This window comes from Nomascus leucogenys, unplaced genomic scaffold (genome assembly GCF_006542625.1).
Source record: "Nomascus leucogenys isolate Asia unplaced genomic scaffold, Asia_NLE_v1 Super-Scaffold_285, whole genome shotgun sequence".
Lineage (NCBI taxonomy): Eukaryota > Metazoa > Chordata > Mammalia > Primates > Hylobatidae > Nomascus > Nomascus leucogenys.
Window position 1 is genome coordinate 3,240,914 of NW_022095770.1, and position 26,391 is coordinate 3,267,304.

At 53.8% G+C, this 26,391-nt stretch overlaps 2 protein-coding genes and 1 non-coding gene across 19 annotated transcripts in view; 2 read left to right on the forward strand and 1 right to left on the reverse strand.

Annotated features, from left to right (window-relative positions):
- MED24 (mediator complex subunit 24) overlaps positions 1-13,671 on the forward strand; it is a 29,873-nt gene extending 16,202 nt beyond the window's left edge. For 9 of the 14 annotated variants that reach the window (XM_030808301.1, XM_030808306.1, XM_030808303.1 and 6 more), the window contains 16 exons: positions 306-388; positions 681-767; positions 2,390-2,501; positions 3,698-3,876; positions 4,738-4,775; positions 5,218-5,300; positions 5,660-5,838; positions 5,948-6,047; positions 6,363-6,538; positions 9,313-9,577; positions 9,959-10,140; positions 10,301-10,391; positions 10,733-10,832; positions 12,434-12,514; positions 12,854-13,002; positions 13,142-13,671. In XM_030808301.1, the coding sequence (XP_030664161.1) occupies positions 306-388; positions 681-767; positions 2,390-2,501; positions 3,698-3,876; positions 4,738-4,775; positions 5,218-5,300; positions 5,660-5,838; positions 5,948-6,047; positions 6,363-6,538; positions 9,313-9,577; positions 9,959-10,140; positions 10,301-10,391; positions 10,733-10,832; positions 12,434-12,514; positions 12,854-13,002; positions 13,142-13,258 (2,022 nt within the window). In that variant the 3' untranslated portion in view covers positions 13,259-13,671. The remainder of the gene's footprint in view (positions 1-305; positions 389-680; positions 768-2,389; positions 2,502-3,697; positions 3,877-4,737; positions 4,776-5,217; positions 5,301-5,659; positions 5,839-5,947; positions 6,048-6,362; positions 6,539-9,312; positions 9,578-9,958; positions 10,141-10,300; positions 10,392-10,732; positions 10,833-12,433; positions 12,515-12,853; positions 13,003-13,141) is intronic. The other 5 variants (XM_030808305.1, XM_030808309.1, XM_030808299.1 and 2 more) reach the window with 2 other exon arrangements.
- LOC115833614 lies at positions 5,038-5,141 on the forward strand. The gene has a single exon (XR_004029005.1). It is a non-coding gene; the product is annotated as a small nucleolar RNA SNORD124 (small nucleolar RNA).
- A 1,268-nt stretch (positions 13,672-14,939) lies between the features above and the next one.
- Positions 14,940-17,315, reverse strand: CSF3 (colony stimulating factor 3). Of its 4 annotated transcripts, none has more exons than XM_003278259.2 (5): positions 17,242-17,315; positions 16,911-17,065; positions 16,416-16,523; positions 16,125-16,271; positions 14,940-15,958 (listed from the first exon to the last, which is right to left on the reverse strand). In XM_003278259.2, exons 1-5 carry the CDS (start codon positions 17,279-17,281, stop codon positions 15,794-15,796), a joined length of 615 nt encoding a protein of 204 aa, XP_003278307.1. In that variant the 5' UTR covers positions 17,282-17,315; the 3' UTR covers positions 14,940-15,793. The 4 variants fall into 4 exon arrangements, with proteins under 4 accessions (XP_003278307.1, XP_012353057.1, XP_003278308.1 ...); XM_012497603.2 differs by having other exon boundaries at positions 16,902-17,065; positions 17,242-17,288; XM_003278260.2 differs by lacking the exon at positions 16,416-16,523 and having other exon boundaries at positions 17,242-17,288.
- Positions 17,316-26,391: the final 9,076 nt, after the last annotated feature.

Sequence of the window (26,391 nt, forward strand, 5' to 3'; positions counted from 1 at the left end):
GCTTCACAATGTGCATGCTTCAGTATGTGCGTGTGCTTCAGTGCGTGCGTGCTTCAGTGTGTGTGTGTGCTTCAGTGCGTGCGTGCTTCAGTGTGTGTGTGTGTGCTTCAGTGTGTGTGTTTCAGCCTGTGTGCTTCAGCGTGTGCATGTGCTTCAGCATCTGCCTGCGCCCACAACATACATCCAGGCTCCAGGCAGAAAGCAGCCAGGCAGCTCAGGCCGATGCCTCCAGCAGACAAGGTTGCCTGAGATGATCAGGGCCTGGTGGCCCTGGAAACCAGATGGACACTTCTGCCTCTTTCTAGGACTTCACTGAGGATGTGAACTGTGCTTTTGAGTTCCTGCTGAAGCTCACACCCTTGTTGGACAAAGCTGACCAGCGCTGCAAGTATGAGCTCCCCTGGTCACCCCCGCCCTACTGGAAGGCGTTCTGGGCTCTTCCCCTGATCGCTGTGCCAGAGAAGCCTCAGGGGACTCTGTCTCCTTGTTCACTCCCCTTGGCAGGGGCAGGAAGCAGCAGCCCATAGTTGCCAAGTCCCCAGAGACCCTCTACCGTCCCTCAGGCACTCCAGATTGTCCTCATCCTGAAAGAGGGAGGATGCTGCTCAGGGACCTGCCACTCCCACCCCTCACCATCCTAGCCAGGTGCCCAGTTCCCTCAGCATCTTTTTCCCTCACAGTTGTGACTGTACAAACTTCCTGCTCCAAGAATGTGGCAAGCAGGGGCTTCTGTCTGAGGCCAGCGTCAACAACCTTATGGCTAAGCGGTAAGTGGGAGCGCACCTGTGCTACCCCAAGAGCCCCTTGACTTCTCTCTTATTATGGCGGGGCTGCTGAGTACCTTTCAACCTCCTGTCGAAAGTCTGGGCTGCAAGTGACTGGGACCGTGCCTGGGGGTACAGGGAACAGGAAGGAAAAGAAAGCACGGGTGTCTTCAGACCAGAGTTTTACACTCTTAGTCACTGCTCTTTAACTCTTACCCATGTTTGTGATAAAAGTAAAAATCCTAGGCTGGAGGCGGGTGGATTACTTGGAGGCCAGGAGTTCAAGACCAGCCTGCCCAACATGGCAAAACCCCATGTCTACTAAAAATACAAAAATCAGCTGGGCGTGGTGGTGTGTGCCTGTAATCTCAGCTACTCTGGAGGCTGAGGCACAAGAATTGCTTGAATCCGGGAGGTGGAGATTGTGGTGAGGCGAAATCATGCCACTGCACCCCAGCCTGGGCAATAGAGTGAGACCTTGTCTCAAAAAGAAAATAAAAATAAAAATCCTGAATCTTCCTTTAATCTTAAATGTGCTTTCAGAGCATTTTTTTTTTTTTTTTTGAGAAGGAGTCTCGCTCTTTCACCCAGGCTAGAGTGCAGTGGCGCAATCTCGGCTCACTGCAGGCTCCGCCCCCCAGGGTTCACGCCATTCTCCTGCCTCAGCCTCCCGCGTAGCTGGGACTACAGGCGCCCGCCACCTCGCCCGTCTAATTTTTTGTATTTTTAGTAGAGATGGGATTTCACTGTGTTAGCCAGGATGGTCTCGATCTCCTGACCTCGTCGTGATCCGCCTGCCTCGGCCTCCCAAAGTGCTGGGATTACAGGCGTGAGCCACTGCGCCTGGCCCCGCTTTCAGAGCATTTAAGACTAATGATAGGCCAGGTACGGTGGCTCACACCTGTAATCCCAGCATTTGGGAGGCCAAGGTGGGCGGATCATGAGGTCAGGAGTTCAAGACCAGCCTGGCCAACGTGGTGAAACCCCATCTCTACTAAAAATATAAAAATTAGCTGGGCACGATGGTACGCACTTGTAATTCCAGCTACTCGGGAGGCTGAGGCAGGAGAATCGCTTGAACCCGGAAGGCGGAGGTTGTACTGAGCTGAGATCGCGCCACTGCATTCCAGCATGGGTGACAGAGCGAGACTCTGTCTCAAAAAAAAAAAAAAAAAAAGACTAATGATAAATTGCCAGGCATGCTGGCTCACCTGTAATCCCAGGACTTTGGGAGGCCAAGGTGGGCGGATCACCTGAGGTCAGGAGTTTGAGACCAGTAGAACATGGTGAAACCCCATCTCTACTAAAAATACAAAAAAGTAGCCAGGTGTGGTGGTGAGTGCCCAGCTACCCTGGAGGCAGAGGCTGCAGTGAGCCGAGATCGCACCACTGTACTCCAGCCCGGGCAACAGAGTGAGATCTGTCTCAAAAAAAAAAAAAAAGACTAATGATAAATCAGTGATTGCAACATTGACTATGCTTCCATAAACTTCACCCCAACCTCGGAGGTTCTTACATGCTTCCCACCTCCTCTGCACATTTCCTTCCGGGCTTGAATGAGGGAACGTGTCAAGAATTTCTCTTCATTCCTCTTCCCTTCCTTGGCCAACTGGTGATGTCCACAGCAAAGCGGACCGAGAGCACGCACCCCAGCAGAAATCGGGAGAGAATGCCAACATCCAGCCCAACATCCAGCTGATCCTCCGGGCGGAGCCCACTGTCACAAACATCCTCAAGGTGAGTGTGCCCTTCCCTGGCCACCACAGTCTTCTCTTTCTTCTTCCCAGTGCTCCATCTGCTTGCAGATAAATAAACAGAGACCACAGACTTCTGTCTCCTTTAGCTTTTTTTTTTTTTGAGACGGAGTCTCGCTCTGTCGCCCAGGCTGTGTGTTAGCCAGGATGGCCTCGATCTCCTGACCTCGTGATCCTCCCGCCTCGGCCTCCCAAAGTGCTGGGATTACAAGCGTGAGCCACCGCGCCCGGCCTCCTTTTTTTTTTTTTTTTTTGAGACGGAGTTTCGCTGTGTCGCCCAGGCTGGAGTGCAGTGGCGCGATCTCGGCTTGCTGCAAGCTCCACCTCCCAGGTTCACGCCATTTTCCTGCCTCAGCCTGGTGAGTAGCTGGGACTACAGGTGCCCACCACCAAGCCCAGCTAATTTTTTGTATTTTTAGTAGAGGCGGTTTCACCGTGTTAGCCAGGATGGTCTCGATCTCCTGACCTTGTGATCTGCCTGCCTCGGCCTCCCAAAGTGCTGGGATTACAGGCGTGAGCCACTGCGCCTGGCCCCCTTTAGCTTTTATACATAGTTGCTTTGGAGGTAGTGAAAGGGGAGGCAAGGGCAGCTACCACTGAATGCTAACCAGTGGGTGCTTCATTTGTACACCAGGCACTGCAGTAGGCGCTTTCACTTAGGCCGTCTCACATGGAAACAACAGAGACGTGGGTGCGGTGGCTTACGCCTGTAATCCCAGCATTTTGGGAGGCTGAGGTGGGAAGATCACTTGAGGTCAGGAGTTTGAGACCAGCTTGGCCAACGTGGTGAAACCCAGTCTCTACTAAAAACACAAAATTCACTGGGTGTGGTGGTGCATGCCTGTAATCCCAGTTACTTGGGAGGCTGAGGCAGGAGAATCGCTGAACCTGAGGGGGCAGAGGTTGCAGTGAGCCGAGATCGCGCCACTGCACTCCAGCCTGGGCGATAGAGCGAGACTCCGTCTAAAAAAGGAAAGGACAGAGAAGATCCTAGCCGTGACCTTGCCCACTCCAACCTCACCACCTGCATGCCAGTGTAGATGAGAGGGATGGATCGGAGAGCAAGGGTGGGTTTTAGGAATGATTTTCCAGATTGAAGTCAGAAAGATGTAGATTACATTCCAGGTTGTGAAAGAGAGAAAATGTGGCTAGGCTGTATCTTGGGTGGGGGGTCTTCAGTGTTCTTCAGGACTTGATTTCCTGTCCTGTCCCCAGACGATGGATGCAGACCACTCTAAGTCACCAGAGGGACTGCTAGGAGTCCTGGGCCACATGCTGTCCGGGAAGAGTCTGGACTTGCTGCTGGCTGCCGCCGCCGCCACTGGAAAGCTGAAATCCTTCGCCCGGAAATTCATCAAGTGAGGAAGGCCAAGCCCCTGACCCCAGGGCGTGCGGGGAGGCTGCGCGTTGGGAGGAGGTAGCAGGGTAGGAGTCAGGTGCCTGGGTCTGGGTCTCATCCAGACACCCACGGGCCTAGGCAGAGCATCCTGGCTGGAGATCTTGGAGGAAGGGCCTGTTCTTGCGACCTAAGTGTTCCTTTCTCTTCAGCTGAGGATGGAGTGGACATGTTTGGTGAAGAGATGAGGGTAAGGGTTGAGGTGTTGAACATTGGGCACGGAGGAATTCCGAGTATGCCCAGTTATTAATAAGGGGCTCTCAAATTCTGTTGCCTTTTTTGGTTGCCCTGGAATTTGACATATATAGAACAGTTCCATTCAGTGAGCCATTCTCTAGGCCTTGGAAATCTAATAATAAAAATCCTTCTGGCCCGGTGCAGTGGCTCATGCCTGTAATCCTAGCACTTAGGGAGGCCGAGGTGGGCGGATCACCTGAGGTCAGGAGTTCAAGACCAGCCTGGCCAACTTGGTGAAACCCTGTCTCTACTAAAAATACAAAAAATTAGCCGGGTGTGGTGGCGGGCACCTGTAATCCCAGCTATTTGGGAGACTGAGGCAGAAGAATTCCTTGAACGGAGGCGGAGGTTGCAGTGAGCTGAGATTGTGCCACTGCACTCCAGCCTGGGTGACAAAGCGAGACTCCGTCTCAAAAAAAAAAAAAAAAAAACCAAAAAAACCTTTCTTCTGTAGCAATGTGTCTCATTTTAAGTTTAACCAGTAACTCATACTCTAGCGACTGCTCTCTGAGCATGTGTAGCCCCAGCGCCCAGCTACTGCTCAGCTCATGCCCTGGGCAATGCAACCTGTCTCCATTCTTTTCAGTTTGAATGAATTCACAACCTATGGCAGCGAAGAAAGCAGTAAGTCAGCCCTGTGCATCCGCAGGCCCAGTGGGCCCTCAGGAGGGGTGTGGCGGGAGAGTGTGGGAGGGAGGAGGGCTCCCGGGCTCAACACGGGGAGGCTGTGCTCCCTCCTCAGAGCCATGACCAATGGAAGCTTCCACAGAGCTTGAAAGTGGATAATGCTGGAAAAGGATTCTTCCCAGACCATCCGTGTGTCTCTTTCCCCCCTCATCCCTTTATGACTTAGTTGGGTATGCCAGGAGAGGGTGCTGGGGGTCTTTGGTCTCAAGGAAGGGATGATGTTCCAGTTGAGACTCAAGAAAAGGATTCTGAGCCTCAGAGCTTTGAAGGAGCCACTTGGTCCCTGACCTTCCTAGAGGCAAATCCCAATCCCTGTGGACCCAGACACGGGCTCCCCACTGCCCTCATCTGGGAGCTCAGCCTACCTGTCCTTCCACAGCCAAACCGGCCTCCGTGCGGGCCCTGCTGTTTGACATCTCCTTCCTCATGCTGTGCCATGTGGCCCAGACCTATGGTTCAGAGGTGAGAGAGGGGAGCGACCTGGACGGGGGCTCAGGGGAAGGAGGTAAACCGGAACTCTCCCCACCTCACCGCCTGCGCCCCCACAGCCTCTCAGCCAGTTAGTTCTGTGGGCCTCAGAAACCAGGTGCCCACCCAGGCTGGAGTCCGTAGAGGCCCCTTCAGCCCCATGTTCACATTGACCACTAGGTGGCAGCATTGCCTCCCGTCTGGTTCCCTTTGACCAGTTCGCCCCGTCCCCAGTCTTTGGGTTGGGCTGGGCTGGAGCAGCAGCCTGGCGGGAAACAGTGCAGCCCCAGGTCCAGCGCTGGCAGGCGCCGCGCCCTCCCCACTCGGCTGGTGCCCTTCTTCCCCTTTCCCAGGTGATTCTGTCCGAGTCGCGCACAGGAGCTGAGGTGCCCTTCTTCGAGACCTGGATGCAGACCTGCATGCCTGAGGAGGGCAAGATCCTGAATCCTGACCACCCCTGCTTCCGCCCCGACTCCACCAAAGTGGAGTCCCTGGTGGCCCTGCTCAACAATTCCTCGGAGATGAAGCTGGTGTCAGTGGCCCGGGCGCCCACTCCAAGGGTGGCGGTGGGGGCAGGGTCAAGACCCGCTCCCTGAGCCCGTCCCCTGCTCCCCTGTGCTGACTTCTCTGCACACCCGCAGGCAGATGAAGTGGCATGAGGCCTGCCTCAGCATCTCAGCCGCCATCTTGGAAATCCTCAATGCCTGGGAGAATGGGGTCCTGGCCTTCGAGTCCATCCAGGTAGCCCTGCCTTCCCAGCAGCCTTTGCTCCCCTGAGTTACAGAGCCAGCCAGTGATGACTTGTTATATTTCGTAAGGGCAAGAAGACCTTTAATCCAGGAGCTCATGTTTTGATATTGATATTTTGTGTAATCGTTGTCTTAGCCACTCCCTCTGGCCCAGGTAGCTCTGGGAAGATCAAACTTGTGGAGAGAGGTGTGGAATGTGGCCCGGGACTCCACCCGCTGCACTTAGCTGCCCGCAGAGGCTGAGAAGGTGATGTTGGCTCAAGAAAGGGAGATAGATGGTAGCCCATCACCTTTCCGTCTCCCCTAGAAAATCACTGATAACATCAAAGGGAAGGTATGCAGTCTGGCGGTGTGTGCTGTGGCTTGGCTTGTGGCCCACGTCCGGATGCTGGGGCTGGATGAGCGTGAGAAGTCGCTGCAGATGATCCGCCAGCTGGCAGGGCCACTGTTTAGTGAGAACACCCTGCAGTTCTACAATGAGAGGTCAGTAACCCGCCTTCCCTTCTCAGACCCTTCAAGTGTGTTGTGAGAAGTCAGCACATCCAATAACAAGCACCCCTCTCTTTTCTGACCTTTGCAAACATGCTACTTGCTCACTCACTCACTCACTTTCCTATTCATGCGTTCACTCACCTGACTCGGCAAACATGTGCTGTGTCTCTGTGGCAGAAGCGTTTAAATATGCCAGCACCTGCGGTGTTGTCAGAAATGCAGACCCCACACAGGGTCTGCCCGCAGAGACTCAAGTTCAAGACAACTGGCTCCCAAAAGAACAAAGCTGTATGACTGTCTAGGAGCTAGGAACCTGTCTGTAGATTTTACAGGCCATCCCCCACCCTCAGTTATCTCTTAGGACAGTTTCCTGCCCTGGCTCTTCAGAGGCTTGGAGGACTTCCCTGGTGACCAGCTACATTGAGTTCATTCACCCAACCAATAAATTGTTTGCTTTTTTTAATTGTAAAAAACACATAAGATTTGCCATCTTAGCCATGTTTAAGTGTACTGTTCAGTAGTGTTAAGTGTATTCACACTGTTGTGTAACAGGTCTCCAGAACTTTCTTGCATCTCTGAAACTCCATACCCACCGAACAACAGCTTCCCATTTTCCCCTCCCTCCAGCTCCTGGTAACTAACATTTTACTTTGTGTGTCTAGGAATTTGACTACTTTATACTTTTTTTTTTTTTTTTTTGAGACAAGGTCTTACTCTTGCCCAGATCAGAGTGAGTCTCACTGCAACCTCAAACTCCTGGGCTCAAGTGATCCTCTCGCCTCAGCCTCCCAAGTAGCTGGGACTGCAGGCCCACAGCCAGCTAATTTTTCTAGTCTTTGTAGAGACAGGGTCTCACTATATTGCCAGGTCTTGAACTCCTGGCCTCGAGTGATCCTCTCACTGTGGACTCCCAAAGTGCTGGGATTACAGGCGTGACCCACCGTGCCTTGCTGAATTTGACTACTTTTTAGATGCCTCATTTAACTGGAATCATACAGTCCTTGCCTTTTCGTGACTGGCTGACTTCACTCAGCATGATGTCCTCAAAGCTCATCCATGTAGTAGCACGTGACAGGAATTCCTTCCTTTTGAAGGCTGAATAATACTCTGTTGTGGGCCGGGTGTGGTGGCTCACGCCTGCAATCCTAGCACTTTGGGAGGCTGAGGCTCAGTTGAGGTCAGGAGTTTAAGGCCAGCCTGACCAACATGGTGAAACCTTGGCTTTACTAAAAGTACAAAAATGAGCAGGGAGTGGTGGCAGGCGCCTGTAATCCTAGCTACTTGGGAGGCTGAGACAGGAGAATCGCTTGAACCCAGGAAGCGGAGGTTGCAGTGAGCCAAGATCGCGCCACTGCACTCCAGCCTGGGTGAAAGAGTGAGACTCTGTCTCAAAAAACAAAACAAAAACAAAAAAAACCTCTGTTGTGCGGCTATACCACATCTTGATCCCTCTTCTGTCAGTGAACACTTCAGTTGCTTCCACCTTTGGGCTATAGTGAATAGTGCTGCTGTGAACATGGGTGTTTACCAGCCAATACGCTTTGGGTGTTGCCATGTCTTTATGGCAACGTTGAGGATGTCTTTATTTTATTTATTTATTTATTTATTTATTTATTTATTTTTGAGATGGTGTTTCGCTCTGTCGCCCAGGCTGGAGTGCTGTGGCATGATCTCGGCTCACTGCAACCTCCGCCTCTTGGGTTCAAGAGATTCTCCTGTCTCAGCCTCCTGAGTAGCCGGGATTACAGGCATGCGCCACCACACCCGGCTAATTTTTGTATTTTTAGTAGAGGTGGGGTTTCACCATGTTGGCCAGGCTGGTCTCGAACTCCTGACTTCAGGTGATCTTCCTGCCTCAGCCTCCCAAAGTGCTGGGATTATAGGCGTGAGCCGCCACACCGGGCCTCAGGATGTCTTAATAGGGAGAAGGGGAAGCATTGAGCTGAATGAGGTTTGGACGGTCTAGAAAAGCACATCTCGTTTTCCCCTTGCTTCCTTCTTTTTTCCTTTCTTCTCTCATTTCTCCGCCACATCCCCCCACGCCCCGCCCTGCCAAATAGGGAGTTTTTGCTCTGGTGTAACCCATTCTAAGCATCCTAAGTCCTATCTGGGTAAGGGGTAGTGGGAAGTCTGTGGCTCCATTGTGCAGGTGGGAAAAGTGGCTCTAAAAGTCATAGCAACTTTCCCAGAGCCACCCTGCATTCCAGGAACAGTCAGCACTCGCCCGGGTCTGTATTCACTTCTGAAGCCTCTTTCCATGAGGAAATTCCTGGATACACACTTCTGTCTGCCCAGCTACCAGGGGCCGGGAAGAGTCCTGTGGGGCAGCCCTTGGGCCTCTCCTGGAAGGAACAGTTTACTTTGGGAGGAGGCCAGGGCTGGGCGGGGACCCCCAAGCACTCAGCCTAGGGGGAAGTGATTGTGTTTATTTATGTGGCAGGTTGGCAGGGCCCAGGCCTGGGGGATGGGGGAAGTTGGAGAATAAAAGAAAATGTGAATATCAGGCTGGAATGGCCAGGGGGAGGAAAGCCCCTCCCCAGTCTCTATTTATAGGCTTTGTGTCCTGCAGGTGAGAGACCTGCCAGGAGCAGAGCAGGGGCCAGGTCGCCCCGGGGTGTACCCTCCCCCAGCACAAAACTGGGTTAATGCCTCAGGGAGATTTTCATAACCCAAGTCCAGGGGAAAGTCTGGCATGGGTGTTCCCTCCTCTCCCTCCCCACCCTACAGTGGCACCTGACCCTCAGGTCCTCCTGGCCCTCCCCCAGGGTGGTGATCATGAACTCGATCCTGGAGCGCATGTGTGCTGACGTGCTGCAGCAGACAGCCACGCAGATCAAGTTTCCCTCCACTGGGGTGGACACGATGCCCTACTGGAACTTGCTGCCCCCCAAGCGGCCCATCAAGGAGGTGCTGACGGACATCTTTGCCAAGGTGCTGGAGAAGGGCTGGGTGGACAGCCGCTCCATCCACGTCTTTGACACCCTGCTGCACATGGGCGGTGTCTACTGGTTCTGCAACAACCTGATTAAGGTACTTAGGCTGGAGTGGCTGTGGGCTGACATGGGTCCTGTCCCCTGGCTCCCCACACCTGGCCTGGTCTGCCAGGCTTCCCTGAGAGGCTGCCGTGAGCCAGGTGGCCTCCCCGGGATGCCTCGTCTCAGAGTTGCCTCCTTGGGGAGCTCTGGCCAGAGACTGGGATTCAGCCTGAGGCGCGGAGCAACATCTGGGGCCCCATCTGCGGGCCTTACCTGGATAGCCATGCTGGGGCGGCAGGGTGTAGGAGCCCCAGATCCCGGGCCCCCAGCTCCTAAACTGCTCCCCTTCCTGCACACCAGTGCTGGAGTGGCAGGGTGTCAGAACCCCAGATCCCAGGCCTCCGGCTCCTGAACTGCCTCCCTTCCTGCGCACTAGGAGCTGCTGAAGGAGACGCGGAAGGAGCACACGCTGCGAGCAGTGGAGTTGCTGTACTCCATCTTCTGCCTGGACATGCAGCAAGTGACCCTGGTCCTGCTGGGCCACATCCTGCCTGGCCTGCTCACTGACTCCTCCAAGTGGCACAGCCTCATGGACCCCCCGGGCACTGCTCTTGCCAAGTAAGATTCTCTTCAGAGCTTGCCCTGCTCTGCCCACCCAGGGTCAGGCACCCCTCGCCTGGTGCCACCCTGGGAGACTGGGCTTTGGGGAGCCCAGTCAGACACAGAAAGCTCTTGGGGCGCCTCTCACTGTCCCCCTTTTTCTGGAACCCTTTGCCAGGCTGGCTGTGTGGTGTGCCCTCAGTTCCTACTCCTCCCACAAGGGACAGGCGTCCACCCGCCAGAAGAAGAGACACCGCGAAGACATTGAGGTAGGCCCCCACCAGCCGCCCTCGCCGGCTTCACTTGTTCACCAGTTTGTTACAGCATTTCCTGAGGATTCCCCAGGCAAAGGGAAGCAGATGTGGCCCCTGCCCTTGGGGCAGCCATGCCCGGGCATGATTGGTCAGGAATCTGCATGGGTGATTTGTGTGGCCCCAGCCTGCCCATGGGCACAAGGGGCCTGTCAGATTGTGGGAGGGGTTGAGCAGAGAGGGGCTGAGGCCCTGCTGGCCGTGCTGACCTCACTCAAATCGGAGCTCGAGCTCTTTTCCCTGACAGCTGGAAACGGGGGGGTTTAGGGGTGTATAACAGTGACTTTCACACCCTCTAGGATTATATCAGCCTCTTCCCCCTGGACGATGTGCAGCCTTCAAAGTTGATGCGACTGCTGAGCTCCAATGAGGACGATGCCAACATCCTTTCGAGCCCCAGTGAGTGTGTGGGCTGGCGGCGCACCGCTCCCTTTCCTGGGAATTCACTCTCCGATGCTGCCACTCTGCTGCTGCTCCCGCTGCAGGCATCTTTGCAGCTGGTCAGAGAGGGTGTGGCAGGGACCTGCTGTTCTAGCCTCCAAGGGGGTGCTCTGTGTCCTGTCCCTGGAGAAGAGGTTGCTGTTCTCACTCCCTGAGGGTTAAAGCTCCTCTGCCCAGGTCCAGCCCAGCCCACAGTTGTTCCCCCGCAGCCCTCCTGCCCCCTCCCTTACCCCAGGGTTGAGGGGATGACAAGCTACCCAAGTGAGTTCACCGCCTCAGGCACAGCCTGTGCCGTTGACTCACCAGCTCTGACCTTCTTTCCTTCCTTCCTTCCCCCAAAACATGTCCTGAGAGGCCCGGGCTGGGGCATCCATCCCCACCTTCCTGCCTAAAGAGCACACCCCCCCGCCCCACCACTTCCCTGGAGGTCATCCTTTTCACTGTCCTCTCCTCCCTGCCAGGCTTACTGCCAAGGGCTCCTTCTGTGGCCTTTTTCCTGTTTCCAGAGATTTCTCCTGAGCCTGAACTTTTCTCTGAAGCCTTTTAGGAACTAGGGGACCAACTATACACTTGATCAGAAGAAAGATACTAGGTCTGCCAGCTATAAGCGCTGTGACCTTTAGCTAGCGACTGAGCCAGCCCCCGTCTGGGTCTCCTCATCTGTAAATGGGCTGTTGTGAGGAGTAAGCAGCTTAGGAAGTACCAAGATCGGCCCCTGGCCCTGTGTGCTCGCCACACGTTAGTTTTTCTCTCTTATTCCATTGGGATCTCTGTATCTGAGGCCCCTCTGTGCCCTTTTTTTGTTTTGTTTTGTTTTTTTGTTTTTTTTTTTGTTTTTTTGAGTTGGAGTCTCCCTCTGTTGCCCAGGCTGGAGTGCAGTGGCGTGATCTCAGCTCACTGCAACCTCCGCCTCCTGGGTTTAAGCAATTTTCCTGTCTCAGCCTCCTGAGTCGCTGGGACTACAGGCGCCTGCCACAATGCCTGGCTAATTTTTGTATTTTTAGTAGAGACAGGGTTTCACCATATTGGTCAGGCTGCTCTCAAACTCCTGAATTCAGATGATCCACCCGCCTTGGCCTCCCAAAGTGCTGGGATTACAGTCGTGAGCCACCATGCCTGGCCTGTTTTTTTGAGACACGGTTTCGCTCTGTTGCTCAGGCTGGAGTGCAGTGGCACCATCTCGGCTCACTGCAGCCTTATTCTCCTAGGCTCAAGCAGTCTGCCTCAGCCTCCCAAGGAGCTGGGACTGCAGGCTTTGGCACCACACCCAGCGAATTTTTGTGTTTTTTGTAGAGATGAGGTCTCGCTAGTTGCCAAGGCTGGTCTCGAACTCCTGGACTCAAGCGATCCTCCTGTCTCCGCCTCCCAAAATGCTGGGATCACAGGTGTGAGCCACCGCACCTGGCCTCCCTTTGTGCTCTTGATCTCAGGGTCTTCTCTGGGCTCTCCATGTACCAGTTACCTCCGATGGGTGAAGGTCGGGTGGGGGCATCCCTGGGGAGCACCACTTTTGCACTCGGCAGGCTGTTTCCCAGCGCTCCGTCTGCTCCGTCCCACAGCAGACCGATCCATGAGCAGCTCCCTGTCAGCCTCTCAGCTCCACACGGTCAACATGCGGGACCCTCTGAACCGAGTCCTAGGTGAGTTCCCCACCCCTGCTGCTGAACCTGGGGCTAAGCTGGACGAGTCCCTTGCCTCATGGAGGCTGGGAGACCTTGTCAGCTGGAAGGGGCCTTGCGGCACCCCTCCCTTCCCCCTCCATGCCCCTCATTGTTGGCTGTCTTGGCCCCCAGGCTCCTGTCTAGTTCCCCCTCCTCCCCTCCCCTCTTGCTTTTTATATTTTCTCTCTCTGACTCCCCATTTTGGGGACATGCTCAGCATGTGTTTCTTTTCCCTTTTCAGTCCCACCTTCTCCCAGAGTGTGACCTCACCCTCTCTCATGGAACTCCCTCCTGTCACTCTCCCCCCACTCTCCACAGCCAACCTGTTCCTGCTCATCTCCTCCATCCTGGGGTCTCGCACCGCTGGCCCCCACACCCAGTTCGTGCAGTGGTTCATGGAGGAGTGTGTGGACTGCCTGGAGCAGGGCGGCCGTGGCAGTGTCCTGCAGTTCATGCCCTTCACCACTGTGAGTACCACCTTCCCAGCTCTCCCACTGGTGCTGGGGCCTCAGGGCAGCCCTTGGAGCAGGGAGGGGCCTCCTTCCCCCTGGGACAGCACACCCGCCACCAGCTGTCCCGCAAGCAGCATCTGTCTGTCCGTGGCAGGTGTCGGAACTGGTGAAGGTGTCAGCCATGTCCAGCCCCAAGGTGGTTCTGGCCATCACGGACCTCAGCCTCCCCCTGGGCCGCCAGGTGGCTGCTAAAGCCATTGCTGCACTCTGAGGGGCTTGGCATGGCCGCAGTGGGGGCTGGGGACTGGCGCAGCCCCAGGCGCCTCCAAGGGAAGCAGTGAGGAAAGATGAGGCATCGTGGCTGACATCCGCTCCACATGGCGCAAGAGCCTCTGGTGGCTTCCAGTTCCCCGCTCCTGACTCCTGACCTCCAGGATATCTCCCGGTTTCTTCTTTTGAAATTTCCTCTCCATCTGCCGGCACCTGAGGAGTGTGAGCAGCCTGGACCACAAGCCCGTGGTCACCCCTGTGTGCGCCTGCCCCAGCCCAGCAGTAGTCTTACCTCTGAGGAACTTTCTAGACACAGAGTGTGTGTGTGTGTGTGTATATACATATTTTGTAATATGTGAGGGAAATCTCTCTTCGTTCATGTGTAAATAAAGCTCCTCATGGATCCCTTTGTGACTGTGTGTGCTGTTGGTGTTGGTGCCACCCGGGGCAGGGCACAGTGTCCTCTCCCTGGACTCCCTGTGCTGTGGCTGGGGAAGGCTCACTCCCGTGGTGAGGAGGAGGAAGAGGTACAGAGGCGGCAGGGCTCAGGGTCCTATGTGGGCTTGCTCAGCTGGGGAAGGGCCAGGGGAAAGCAGCTTCCCTTCCTTGGAGCCAAGTTGGCCTGCCTGCTGCCCCCTCCCCCAAAGCCAGCTGTACCCTGAAAGGGGAGAGGCTTTGGCTCAGGGCCCCACAGTGCTGGGGCAGGGTGGCCTGCCCTGCTGTCTCCCGAACCTGGTCCAACCCCACCCACACTCTGACTAGTCTGGGATTTGATCTGTTGCCTCCAAAAAAGGACTGGGGGATGGGAGGCGGGCGGGGGTGATGAGGGGCTGGACCTTTCTGTAACCCTTCCTTGCCTACCTCACACATCTCTGAGCCCCTAGATGGATGACTGAGCTGGCAGTGGGCACTTCTGACCCTGCTTTCTGAGGAGCCATGGGCTGGGGAGGTGGGAGGGACGGAGGAGCTGAGGAGGAGAAGGCTTGGGCAGATAGTGGACTGGGGACTGGTGAGGGTACCCCAAAGCCACACAGGAGTCCTTGGCTGCAGGCAGGCCTCACACCTGTGGTGTGGTGGCTGGTCCCCCTACTTGACACAGCTCCCCACCCTCCTGGGCTGTGAGCTTAGTGCTCTTCAGCCCAGGGCAGCCACAAGCAGGACGTGACCAGCTGGGGCGAGTGCAGAGACCAAGTCTGAGGAAAGAAGCTCTGACCCCAGTGGTCACCTTGAACTTGGCTTCCACTTTGTGGGCAACTTGATGGATGGGCTCAAGTTTATGGAAGATGGTAAATGACAAGCCTGGTGCAGATGCTCAGCACTCCCTGGCTTCATCTTGTCTGGCTGTGTCTGGCCTGTTAAGCCCACCCAGACCCCACGCCCTCTCCTTTCCGGTTCCCATGGTCCCCATGCCTCTGTCTTCCGTGCCAGGCTGTGGCTGCTCGAGTGCAGATTCCATGTCTGCCTTGTTCCCTGCTGTGTCCCCAGCACTTAGCCCAGCATCTGCACAGAGTAGGTGCTCAGATAAATATGTGCTAATTGAATGGATGTCAGACGAACTTGAGAACCTTCCTCCTCCTCCCTGGACCTCCTCCCCGACCTCCGTCTGGCCTCTCCCACCCTCAGCCACCTCCCCAGCCCCTGGCCAGGCACCAGCTGGACTCAAGAAGGAGGAAGGACATGACTGGAGGCAAACACTTTATTATCCTGAAGTTCAGTTACAATGCGACAGTGGAGGGGACACTGGTGAGTGGGGGGTGAAGAGGTGGAGGGTGACAGTCAAGCTTCCTTTCACACACACGCCTGACATGATTCCTCCTGTCTGCTCCCTCCCACATCCCCAGTCCCCGTCCAGCAAGGCAAATGTCCAGGCACCTGCCCGGCCCTAAAAAGAGTCACAGTCCTGACCCTCGTTGGGGCAGGGCAGGTGTCCTGAGGGCACCCAGAAAAACAGAAGACACGTTGGTGATGTTCGGGAGTCAAACCATGTCCTGAAAGTCTTATGAAGAAAAACAAGATTCCCCAGCAAATTCGTGGGACCCCAGGGCCATGCCTCCCAGCTCTGGCTGCCTCTGCTTGTCCAGGGACCTCACACCCAAGGGGATGCAGGGGCCGCTGTGCAGTCGGCTGAGGCCAGAGTGAGGGGTGCAAGGACCCAGATGGGGAACACTGCTGTTTAAATATTAAACAGGGATTTCTTGTCTCCCACATGGGAGACCTGATACTCTCAAGGGTCCCAGGTGGGGACCCTCGGGACCAGGGGCTCACTGCGGCTTATCCCAGTGCCCGCTGCAGAGCCAGGGCTGGGGAGCAGTCACAGTAATAAATACTTGGTATTTACCTATCTACCTCCCAGTCCAGGGGATGGGAGGACAGGAGCTTTTTCTCACTGCTACAGGCAGGAGAATGAAACTCAGAAATGCAGGGAAGGACACACAGGCCTGGGGCTCCGTTCTGCTCTTCCCTGTCTTTAAATATGAGGCTTAAATAGGCATAAATATTAAATAGAGATAAATACATGGGATGGGGAAGGCTTGGCTCAGGGCTGGGCAAGGTGGCGTAGAACACGGTACACCAGCTCCAGGAAGCTCTGCAGATGGGAGGCAACCAGGACGCCTCCTGCCCGGCGCTGGAAGGCGGAGGCGAAGGCTGGCATGGCACCCTGGGTGGGCTGTAGGGCAGGGGCCATTCCCAGTTCTTCCATCTGTGGGGGAAAGCTGTGATCAGTGGTTGGGCCCTTCTGAGTGGGCGTTGGGCCCTTCTGAGTGGGCGTTATTACAAATGAGGAAATGCTGGGGGCTGACAGCAGGCTCGGCTGCAGTGCCCAGAATGCCAGCATGACCTTGGCCACCCTGCCCAACAAGGCTCACCTGCTGCCAGATGGTGGTGGCAAAGTCAGCGACGTCCAGCTGCAGTGTGTCCAAGGTGGGGCCCAACTCCGGGGAGATCCCTTCCAGGGCCTGCAGGAGCCCCTGGTAGAGGAAGAGGCCGCTATGGAGTTGGCTCAAGCAGCCTGTCTGTGAGACAGAGTGGAAGAGTTAGGGGGTGCTGCCTGAGACACGTCAGGCCCCCAGCTTGGAACCTGGAGACCTGGGGGAACCCATGGGTGTCCCTCCTCTCCTTCCTCCTCCTCATCAGCCTTATCCTTTCCTGACACTCACCAGCTGCAGGGCCTGGCTGGAGCAGCTGCTCAGGGGAGCCCAGGGGATGCCCAGAGAGTGTCCGAGCAGCACCAGCTCCTCGGGGTGGCACAGCTTGTAGGTGGCACACTGGGGATGGAAGGATGCTGAGTGAGACTCGCCGTGGCCGGGTCGCTGCTCCTTCCCGGGTCCTCCCCGACTCTCTGGTCTTTCCCCTCCCTCCATGTCCTGCCAGGCTCTTCAGTTCCTCTCTGCCCTGCACCCCCACTCTCTGATCTCACAGGAGCCCTTGCCCTTTCTCCTGAATGTGATGCCTCCACTCCCATCCCAGCCAGCCCTCCCGAGCACCGTCCCCACCAAGGTCCTCCTCCCCAAGTCCCTTCCCAGCCTTCCCCAGCTCCACTGCTCCTAATATTCTCCCATGTTCCTTCCTGAGGATGTCGGCCCTGCAGTTCCATCCCCCTTAGCTCTCCCCACCGGGCTTCCCTCCACAGCCCTCTCACCCGCCTCACTCACCAGCTTCTCCTGGAGCGCCGCGCCATCGCCCTGGATCTTTCTCACTTGCTCTAAGCACTTGAGCAGGAAGCTCTGGGGCAGGGAGCTGGCAGGGCCCAGGGGGGTGGCTTCCTGCACTGTCCAGAGTGCGCTGTGCCACAGCAGCAGCTGCAGGGCTGGGGACAGAGTGGGCTCAGAAGACATGCTGTTCCCTATCACCTGAGGCCCTCTCGGGGACACTGGGTGCCTTTAATCCCCATTCTCAGAATGGGGATCCCCAGCCCCTCTGTCACACCAGCCTCCCTCCCATGCCAGGGCAGGCGGCTCTCCCATCCTGGGCCAAGACACTCACCCATCAGCTTCATGGGGCTCTGGGCGGCAGGTCCAGCCATGGGTCTGGGTGGGGCTGGGCTGCAGGCTCCGGGCTGTTTTGGGGCCCAGCTCTAGGGGGGCCTTTATACATAACCCCATGGAGGCCTGGGAGGAAATTACCTGGGGCCACGACTAAAGCTTAGTAATAACTTCCCAGGATTTATGCAAATTTGGTGTCCAAGACAATGCAGGGGGGTTGGCACAAAAAGCTGTTTGCGAAAGTTTTGTGAAATTGTGGAATCTCTGATCCTCCTTTGACGTCGCCTTGCCCCCCTCAAACTCCCTTCCTCCAGCTGCCCCACCCAGGCCTGAATGGCCCCAGGGTGTTTGAACAGAACAGCTGAACAAAGGCTGAGCCGCTGATAGACGCCTGGAGGCGGCAGCAGCCTGAGGGGAAGTGGCAGCTGAGTCGGGGTCTCCCTCTCTGCTCTGGCAGACTTGCGGGGGCAGTATCCTTTGCCCCTCTCCTTTGGGATTCTCAAGCCTGTCTCCCAAGCCCCCAAATTCTAAGAGAGAAGAAAGAAGCTGGTTGCCCCCATTCTTACCCCCAAACTCTCCAGAGGCTGCCTGTCTGGGAGACCTCCTGAGGGCCCCTACCTGAGATAAGGACATTGGGTCTTGGCTGCCGTGCCCACCCCACACTTGGATAGGCACCATCGAAAGTTCCAGGCTGTCCTGCCCCAAGCTGATTAGCTGGGAACTCCCCCAGAAACCCCCCCCCACCCACCATGACTCATTTGGCTAAGCCCCTAGAATCCCGGTAGAGCCCAGAGGAAACCGGATGTCTGTCCCGAATGAGGCAAGACCCTTCGAGGCGATTGGCTCACCTGACCTTCACCTCCTCGTGCACGACCCTGACAGTAGGGTCCCCAAGAGCTTTGGAACTGGGGTATTGGGACACGTGACTTCCCTGGCCATTCACCTTGAAGTGGACACGGGCTGGGGTGAGACAGGGGAAACTGCTCCATCTTCTCATCCTAGAACCATGCAGCGTTAATGCTGGAAGGGACCTTGGAGTCGATTCCAACACTGTGAACTAGGCCAGGGAAGGAAGTGCCTTGCCCAAGGTCATGGTAAGTGACAGAATTACAGCCTGGGCCTCTGGCTCAGGCCTGAACGTTTTCTTTTTCTTTTTCTTTTCTTTTTTTCCAGACAGAGTCTCGCTCTGTCGCCCGGGCTGGAGTGCAGTGGTGCGATCTCTGCTCACTGCAAGCTCCGCCTCCCGGGTTCACGCCATTCTCCTGCCTCAGCCTCCCGAGTAGCTGGAACTACAGGCGCCCACCACCACGCCCGGCTAAATTTTTGTATTTTTAGTAGAGACGGGGTTTCACCATGCTAGCCAGGATGGTCTCGATCTCATGACCTTGTGATCCACCCGCCTCGGCCTCCCAAAGTGCTGGGATTACAGGCGTGAGCCACTGCGCCCGGCCTAGGCCTGAACGTTTTCTACAGGCCACAGGGCCTGCCTGGGGCAGTCTGACTGACCACACCCAAGACTGTCACCTTCTGTCCTAATTTACCCCAGTGTGCCAAGAAACAGACATCTCTGGATGAGAAGTGGACGTGGTGACTGGGTGGGGCCATCTCTGGTGCTTGGGGGCCCCCTGGTGGTCACCAATGGCAGGGACGTCACCTGCTGATCTTACACACTGTTATCTGTTCCCCGGTCCTGCAGCTCCGCCTCAGCTCAGCACCTTGCACTGATGGGGCCCAGCTCTGGGCCCAGCTCCCTGGGAGTAGAGGGTGGGTTTTTGTTGTTGTTGTTGTTTTTGTTTTTTTGAGATGGAGTTTTGCTTGTTGCTCAGGCTGGAGTGCAATGGCACGATCTCGGCTCACTACAACCTCCGCCTCCCTGGTTCAAGTGATTTTCCTGCCTCAGCCTCCCAAGTAGTTGGGATTACAGGCATGCACCACCATGCTCATCTAATTTTGTATTTTTAGTAGAGGTGGGATTTCACCATGTTGGTGGTCAGGGTGGTCTCGAACTCCTGACCTCAGGTGATCCACCTGCCTCGGCCTCCCAAAGTGCTGGGATTACAGGCTTGAGCCACTGCACCTGGCCTTGAGGGTGGGTTTTTAACAGGACCATGGAAGGCAGGAGCTCCACATTCTTAAACATGTTGCCTGGCAACTATTGCATTGCATACCTCTTATACATCAGGCACTTTTTTTTTTTTTTTTTTTTTTTTAAGACAGAGTTTGGCTCTTGTTGCCCAGACTGGAGTGGCTGGAGTGCAATGGCACAATCTCGGCTCACTGCAACCTCCGCCTCCTGGGTTCAAGCGATTCTCCTGCCTCAGCCTCCTGAGTAGCTGGGATTACAGGCATGCGCCACCACTGCCACCACAGCCGGCTAATTTTGTATTTTTAGTAGAGACAGGATTTCTCCATGTTGGCCAGGCTGGTCTCAAACTCCTGACCTTAGGTGATCCACCCGCCTCGGCCTCCCAAAGTGCTGGGATTACAGGCATGAGCCACTGCGCCTGGCCACATCAGGCACCTTTTATTACACTTTTGTCATTTTTTTTGCGGGGGGAAACAGGGTCTCACTCTGTCCCCCAGCCTGGAGTGCCGTGGTACAATCACAGCTCACTGCAGTCTCCACCTCCCAGGCTCAAGCGATCCTCCCACTTTAACCTCCCGAGTAGCTGGGACCACAGGCGTGGACCACCAAGCTCGGCTAATTTTTGTATTTTTTTTGCAGAGAGGGGGTTTCACCATGTTGCCCAGGCTGGTCTCGAACTCCTGGGCTCAAGCCATCCACCCACCTTGGCCTCCCAAAGTGCTGGGATTACAGGTGTGAGACACTTTCGTCATTTCATCCTGTCAACCAACTGGTGTGTTGTAGCGAAGAGAGGGCCTCAGAGAAGTGAAAAAACTTGTTCAAGATCACAGAACTAGCTGGTGGCTGAGCCAGGTAGGATTTGCAGTTAGATCATATTCCTAAGCCCCTGCCGTTTCTGTGACACTACTTTCCTGTCAATAAAGCTGTACATCTTGAATAACTGCTCAATCCAGACTTCAGAGAATAAAGACCAAACAGAGAGTGAGGGCTCATTACCACCTGCCATGACACATGGGGCTGAGCTGGACTGTAGGCTCAGAAGCCACAGTGATCTGACAGGGGGCAGGCTCCAGAGACCCCCGTTATTCATCCTTCCAGCATCCAGAAGGCTCTCCCAGGTATTTCTTCATGGTTAGAAGTGGCTGGCACCTTCCCCTTCCACTTCCTGTTTTCATCTGGTACTGGGCTTAGAGCATCTTTGTACAGGATCTGGAGTAACTCTCATTTGTTGCAGGGGGGAGCGTAGATTGTAAAAAACCCTCCTTGGATGGCAACTTGGTAGTGTCTAGTTAATGTGGAAATGTGTATGTCCCCTGACCAAGCAACTCTACTTTTCCAGTATGCCTCAGAGCATGAGTACGCAGACCTGAGTATGTATACTGATGTACACTGAGTTAGGAATGGCTTTTACACTTTTTTTTTTCTTTGAGACCAAGTCTCGCTCTGTCACCCAGGCTGGAGTGCAGTGGAATGATCTTGGCTCACTGCAACCTCCGCCTCCCTGGTTGAAGCGATTCTCCTGCCTCAGCCTCCCAAGTAGCTGGGATTACAGGTGTGCACCACCATGCCCGGCTAATGTTTTGATTTTTAGTAGAGACGGGGTTTTGCTACGTTGGCCAGGCTGGTCTCGAACTGTTGATCTCAAGTGATCTGCCCGCCTCAGCCTCCCAAAGTGCTGGGATTACAGGTGTGAGCCGTGGCGCCCGGCCGGCTTTTACACTTTTAAAGGGTTAGAGGAAAATTTTTAAAAAGATTATTTTATAAAATGTAAAAATCATATGAAATTCAAATCTCGATGTCTATAAAAAATTCATGTATGTATTGTTTATAGCTGCTTTTGTGCTAGAAAGATAGGGCAGAGTAGTTGTGACAGAGACCATACGGCCCACAAGCCTAAAAAATTGACTATCTGGATCTTTGAGTTTGCAAACTATATACATAGTATATATGTACCAGGAGACATATACAGAGCTGCTTTTATCTTCATTATTATTATTTTTTTAGAGACAGGGTCTCTCTCTGTTGCCCAGGCTGGAGTGCAGTGGCATGATCTTGGCTCACTGCAGCCTCGACTGCCCAGGCTCAAGTGATCCTCCCACCTCAGCCTCCTGAGTAGCTGAGACTAGTGGTGTGCACCACCATGCCTGGCTAATTTTTTTATTTGTATTTTTTTTTGAGATGGAGTGTCGCTCTGTCACCCAGGCTGGAGTGCAGTGATGTGATCTCAGCTCACTGCAACCTCCGCCTCCTGGGTTCAAGAGATTCTCCTGCCTCAGCCTCCTGAGTAGCCGGGATTACAGGCGCCTGCCACCATGCCTGGCTAATTTTTGTATTTTTAGTAGAGATAGGGTTTCACCATGTTGGCCAGGCTAGTCTCAAACTCCTGACCTTAAGTGATCCACTTGCCTTGATGTCCCAAAGTGCAGGGATTACAGGCGTGAGTCACCACGCCCGGCCATAATTTTTTGATTTTTCGTAGAGACAGTCTCCCTATGTTGCCCAGGCTGCTCTTGAACTACTGGCCTCAAGTGATCCTCCTGCCTTGGCCTCCTAAAAAGTGTTAGGATTACAGGCGGGAGCCGCTGCACCTGGCCAGAGATGTTCTTTGGAACATTGTTACAGTAAACCAATGGAAATGCATTTGCAATGCCCGTCAGCATGGGAATAGCTAGATAGATACTGGTCCCTTCATACTATGTATGCCTCCCAACCTGTCCAGAGTGAAGACTCTGAGAGGAAAGGGACTTTGTTTGTTTGTTTATTTATTTATTTATTTGTTTTTGAGATGGAGTCTCACTCTTTTGCTCAGGCCAGAGTGCAGTGGCACTATCTCGGCTCACTGCAAGCTCCACCTCCTGGGTTCACGCCATTCTCCTGCCTCAGCCTCCCGAGTAGCTGGGACTACAGGCGCCCACCACCGCGCCCAGCTAATTGTTTGTATTTTTAGTAGAGACGGGGTTTCACCGTGTTAGCCAGGATGGTCTCAATCTCCTGACCTCGTGATCCGCCCGCCTCGGCCTCTCAAAGTGCTGGGATTACAGGCGTGAGCCACCGCGCCCGGCCGGGACTTTGTTTTATTCAGTTGTATTCTCAGTGCCCAGAACACTGCTTGGCATGGTCATCAACATGATTCGGTCTCAAAAACGATATTGAGCGAAAACAGAGCAAATTACAGTCCTGTAATATATCAGTTACAAGAATTTTAAAACTCAATACTGGCCGGGCATGGTGATTCATGCCTGTAATCCCAGCACGTAGGGAGCCTGAGATAGGAGGATTGCTTGTGAGCCCAGGAGTTTAAGATCAGCGTGGGCAACATAAGGAGACCCCGTCTTTACAAAAAAATTAAAAAATTAGCCGGGCATGGTGGTGCAAGCCTGTAGTTCTAGCTACCTGGGAGGTTGAGGTGGGGGGATCGCTTGAGTCAGGGAGGTTGAGGCTGCAGTGAGCTCTGATCACGCCACTGCAGTCCAGCCTGGATGACAGAGTGAGACCCTGTCCTTGAAAAATAAATAAATAAAATTGATGTGGTTTGGCTCTGTCTGCTCACCCAAATCTCAGGTTGAATTGTGATTCTGAGTGTTAGAGGTGGGGCCTGGTGGGAGGTAAGTGTGTAGCACCTTCCCTTTTGCCTTGTGTTTTTCTCCTCCTGCTCCTGCCATGGAAACGTGATTACTTCCCCTTTGTCTTCCACCCCTTCGTCTTATGATTGTAAGTTTCCTGAGGCCTCTCGAGAAGCAGAAGCCTGTACAGCCCGCAGAACCATGAGCCGATGAAGCCTCTTTTCTTTATAAATCACCCTGTCTCAGGTATGTCTTTATAGCAGTGTGAGAACAGACTAATTCAATAATAACATGAATAAAAGCTCAATATTATTCTTGTTTTTTTTGAGACAGGGTCTCACTCTGTCACTTAGGCTGGAGAGCAGTGGTGCAATCTTGGCTCACTGCAACCTCCGCCCCCAGGGCTCAAGGGATCCTTCCACCTTAGCCTCCCAAGTAGCTGGGACTGCAGGTGCGCACCACCGTGCCTGCCAAATTTTTTTTTTTTTTTGAGATGGAGTCTCTCTCTGTCACCAGGCTGGAGTGTTATGGCGAAATCTCTGCTCACTGCAACCTCTGACTCTCGGGTTCAAGCAATTCTTCTGTCTCAGCCTCCCGAGTAGCTGAGATTACAGGCACGCACCACCATGCACAGCTAATTTTTGTATTTTTAGTAGAGACGAGGTTTCACCATGTTGGTCAAGGATGGTCTCGATCTCCTGACCATGTGATCTGCCCACCTCGGCCTCCCAAAGTGCCGGGATTACAGGCGTGAGCCAACACACCCGGCCCCTTTTAGATATTAAAAAAAAAAAAGTGACACTGAATTTCTTCAGGAAATTAGAAGCCACGCCAACAAGGTTCATCCAGACAGTGGATGAAGAAGCCTCCAGACAGTGAGCAGACGGAAAAATGGCCCATAGACCTTACGTGGGCAAGAACCAGGGAATCATGGCGAATGACCCCAGCTCTCTGGAAGAGGGTGATAAACTCTCTCCGGTCACTTACAACCAAGGCTGGAGATTTATAACCTCTTGTGAGGCTGGGCTCCTCAGGAAGAATGCTCATTACAGCTACAAACATTGAACAGGCTGGAAAGGGCCTCAGGCAGCTGTGCCTGCCATATGTATGTCTCCGGATCACAGGAGGCTGAGGCAGGAGAATCGCTTGAACCCGGAGGCAGAAGTTGCAGTGAGCCAAGACTGCATCATTGCACTCCGGCCTAGGAGACAGAACAAGACTCTGCCTCAAAAAACAAAGCAAAACAAAACAAAACAAAAACCTTTATTGCTAAAAATGCTAACAATCATCTGTGCCTTCAGCAAGTCCTAACCTTTTTGCTAGTGAAGGGTCTTGCCTCATGTTGATGACCACTCACTGATCAGGGTGGTCGCTGCTGAAGGTTGGGGTGACTGTAGCAATTTCTTTTTTTTTTATTTTATTTTTTTTATTTTTCCTAGTGCCTTCAGGTGAAAACAATTTCTTAAAATAAGAAAATAATGAAATTTTCTGCATCAATTGACTTTTCTTTTTTCATTTTTGTTTGTTTTGTTTTGTTTTGTTTTGAGATGGAGTCTCCCTCTGTTGCCCAGGCTGGAGTGCAGTGGCACGATCCCAGCTCACTGCAAGCTCCACCTCCCAGGTTCAAGCAATTTTCCTGCCTCAGCCTCCCAAGTAGCTGGGATTACAGGCTCCCACCACCATGCCCGTCTCATTTTTGTATTTTTAGTAGGGGCGAGATTTCACCACGTTGACCAGGCTGGTCTCAAACTCCTGACCTCAGGTGATCCGCACACCTTGGCCTCCCAAAGTGCTGGGATTACAGGCGTGAGCCACCGCACCCGGCCAACTCTTCATTTCTAGAAAGGTTTCTCTGTAGCATATGATGCTGTTTGACATCGTTCTATCCACAGTAGAACTTCTTTCAAAAGTCAATCCTGGCCCACAGCACCTTGTGAGGCTGAGGTGGGTGGATCACCTGAAGTCAGGAGTTCGAGACCAGCCTGGCCAACATGGTGAAACCCTGTCTCTTCCAAAAATACAAAAAAATTAGCTGGGCGTGGTGGCTTGCACCTGTAGTCCCAGCTACTGGGGAGGCTGAGGTGGGAGAACCTCTTGGACCCGGGAGGTGGAGGTTGCAGTGAGCCAAGATCATGCCACTGCACTGCACTCCAGCCTGGGTGACAGAGCAAGACTCCATCTCAAAAAAAAAAAGAAAGAAATGGAGTCAATCCTCTCAAACTGCTGCTGCTTTATCAACTAAGTATATGTAATATCCTAAATCTTTGTTGCCATTTCAGCAATGTTCACAGCATCTTCAGAAGGAGTAGATTCCATCTCAAGAAACCACTTTCCTTGCTCATCCATAGAAGCAATTCCTCATCTGTTCAAATGTTATCATGAGATAGCAGCAATTCAGTCCCATCTTCAGGCTCCAATTTTTTTTTTTTTTTTTTTTTTTTTTTTGTAGAGACTAGGTCTTGCTATGTTACCCAGGTTGGTTTGGAACTTCTGAGCTCAAGTTATCCTCCTGCCCTGGCCTCCCAAATTGCTGGGATTGCAGGTGTGAGCCACTGGGCCTGGCCTCAGGGTCCACTTCTAATTCTAGTTCTTTTGCTATTTCTACATCTGCAGTTTTTTCCTCCACTGAAGTATGTCTTCAGCGCCTCAAAGTCACCCATGAAGGTTGTAATCAACTTCTTTTAAACTCCTGCTAATGTTAATTTTTTGAGATGGAGTCTCCCTCTGTTGCCCAGGCTGGAGTGCAATGGCATGATCTCGGCTCACTGCAACCTCCGCCTCCCAGGTTCAAGCGATTCTCCTGCCTCAGCTTCCCAAATAGCTGGGGTTACAGGAAAGCGCCACCATGCCCGGCTAATTTTGTATTTTTAGTAGAGATGGGGTTTCACCATGTTGGTCAGGCTGGTCTCGAACTCCTGTCCTCAAGTGATCCACCCGCTTCATCTTCCCAAAGTGCTGGAGTTACAGGTGTGAGCCACTGCGCTCGGCCTAATTTTTTAATTTTTTTTTTTATACAGACGGGGTCTCACTTTGTTATTCAGGCTGCTCTTGGCCTCCTGGGCTCAAGCGGTCTTCTTGCCTCAGCCTCCCAAAGTGCTGGAATTATAGGCATGAGCCACCGCTCCCGGCCTAATCATGAATATTCTTTTTTTGTTTTTTGAGAGAGTCTCACTCTGTCACCCAGGCTGAAGTGCAGTGGCACGATCTCAGCTCACTGCAACCTCCGCCTCCCGGATTTAAGCGATTCTCATGCCTCAGCCTCCTGAGTAGCTGGGACTACAGGTGCGTGTCACCATGCCTGACTAATTTTTGTATTTTTTTTTTTTAGTGGAGACAGAGTTTCACCATGTTGGCCAGCTTGGTCTCAAACTCCTGACCTCAGTTTATCCACCCGCCTGAGCCTCCCAAAGTGCTGGGATTACAGGTATGAGCCGCCACGTCTGGCCCTAATCATGAATATTCTTAATGGCATCTAGAATGATGAATGCTTTCTAGGTTTTAG

Excerpts from the sequence above, each read along its gene's own strand:
- CSF3 (XM_012497603.2), bottom strand. The coding sequence starts at position 17,281 with ATGGCTGGACCTGCCGCCCAGAGCCCCATGAAGCTGATGG. Across the intron at positions 17,066-17,241 it reads GAGCCCCATGAAGCTGATGG|CCCTGCAGCTGCTGCTGTGG; the intron begins GTGAGTGTCTTG and ends CTCTGTCCCCAG. Across the intron at positions 16,524-16,901 it reads AGGAGAAGCTGGTGAGTGAG|TGTGCCACCTACAAGCTGTG; the intron begins GCGGGTGAGAGG and ends TTCCATCCCCAG.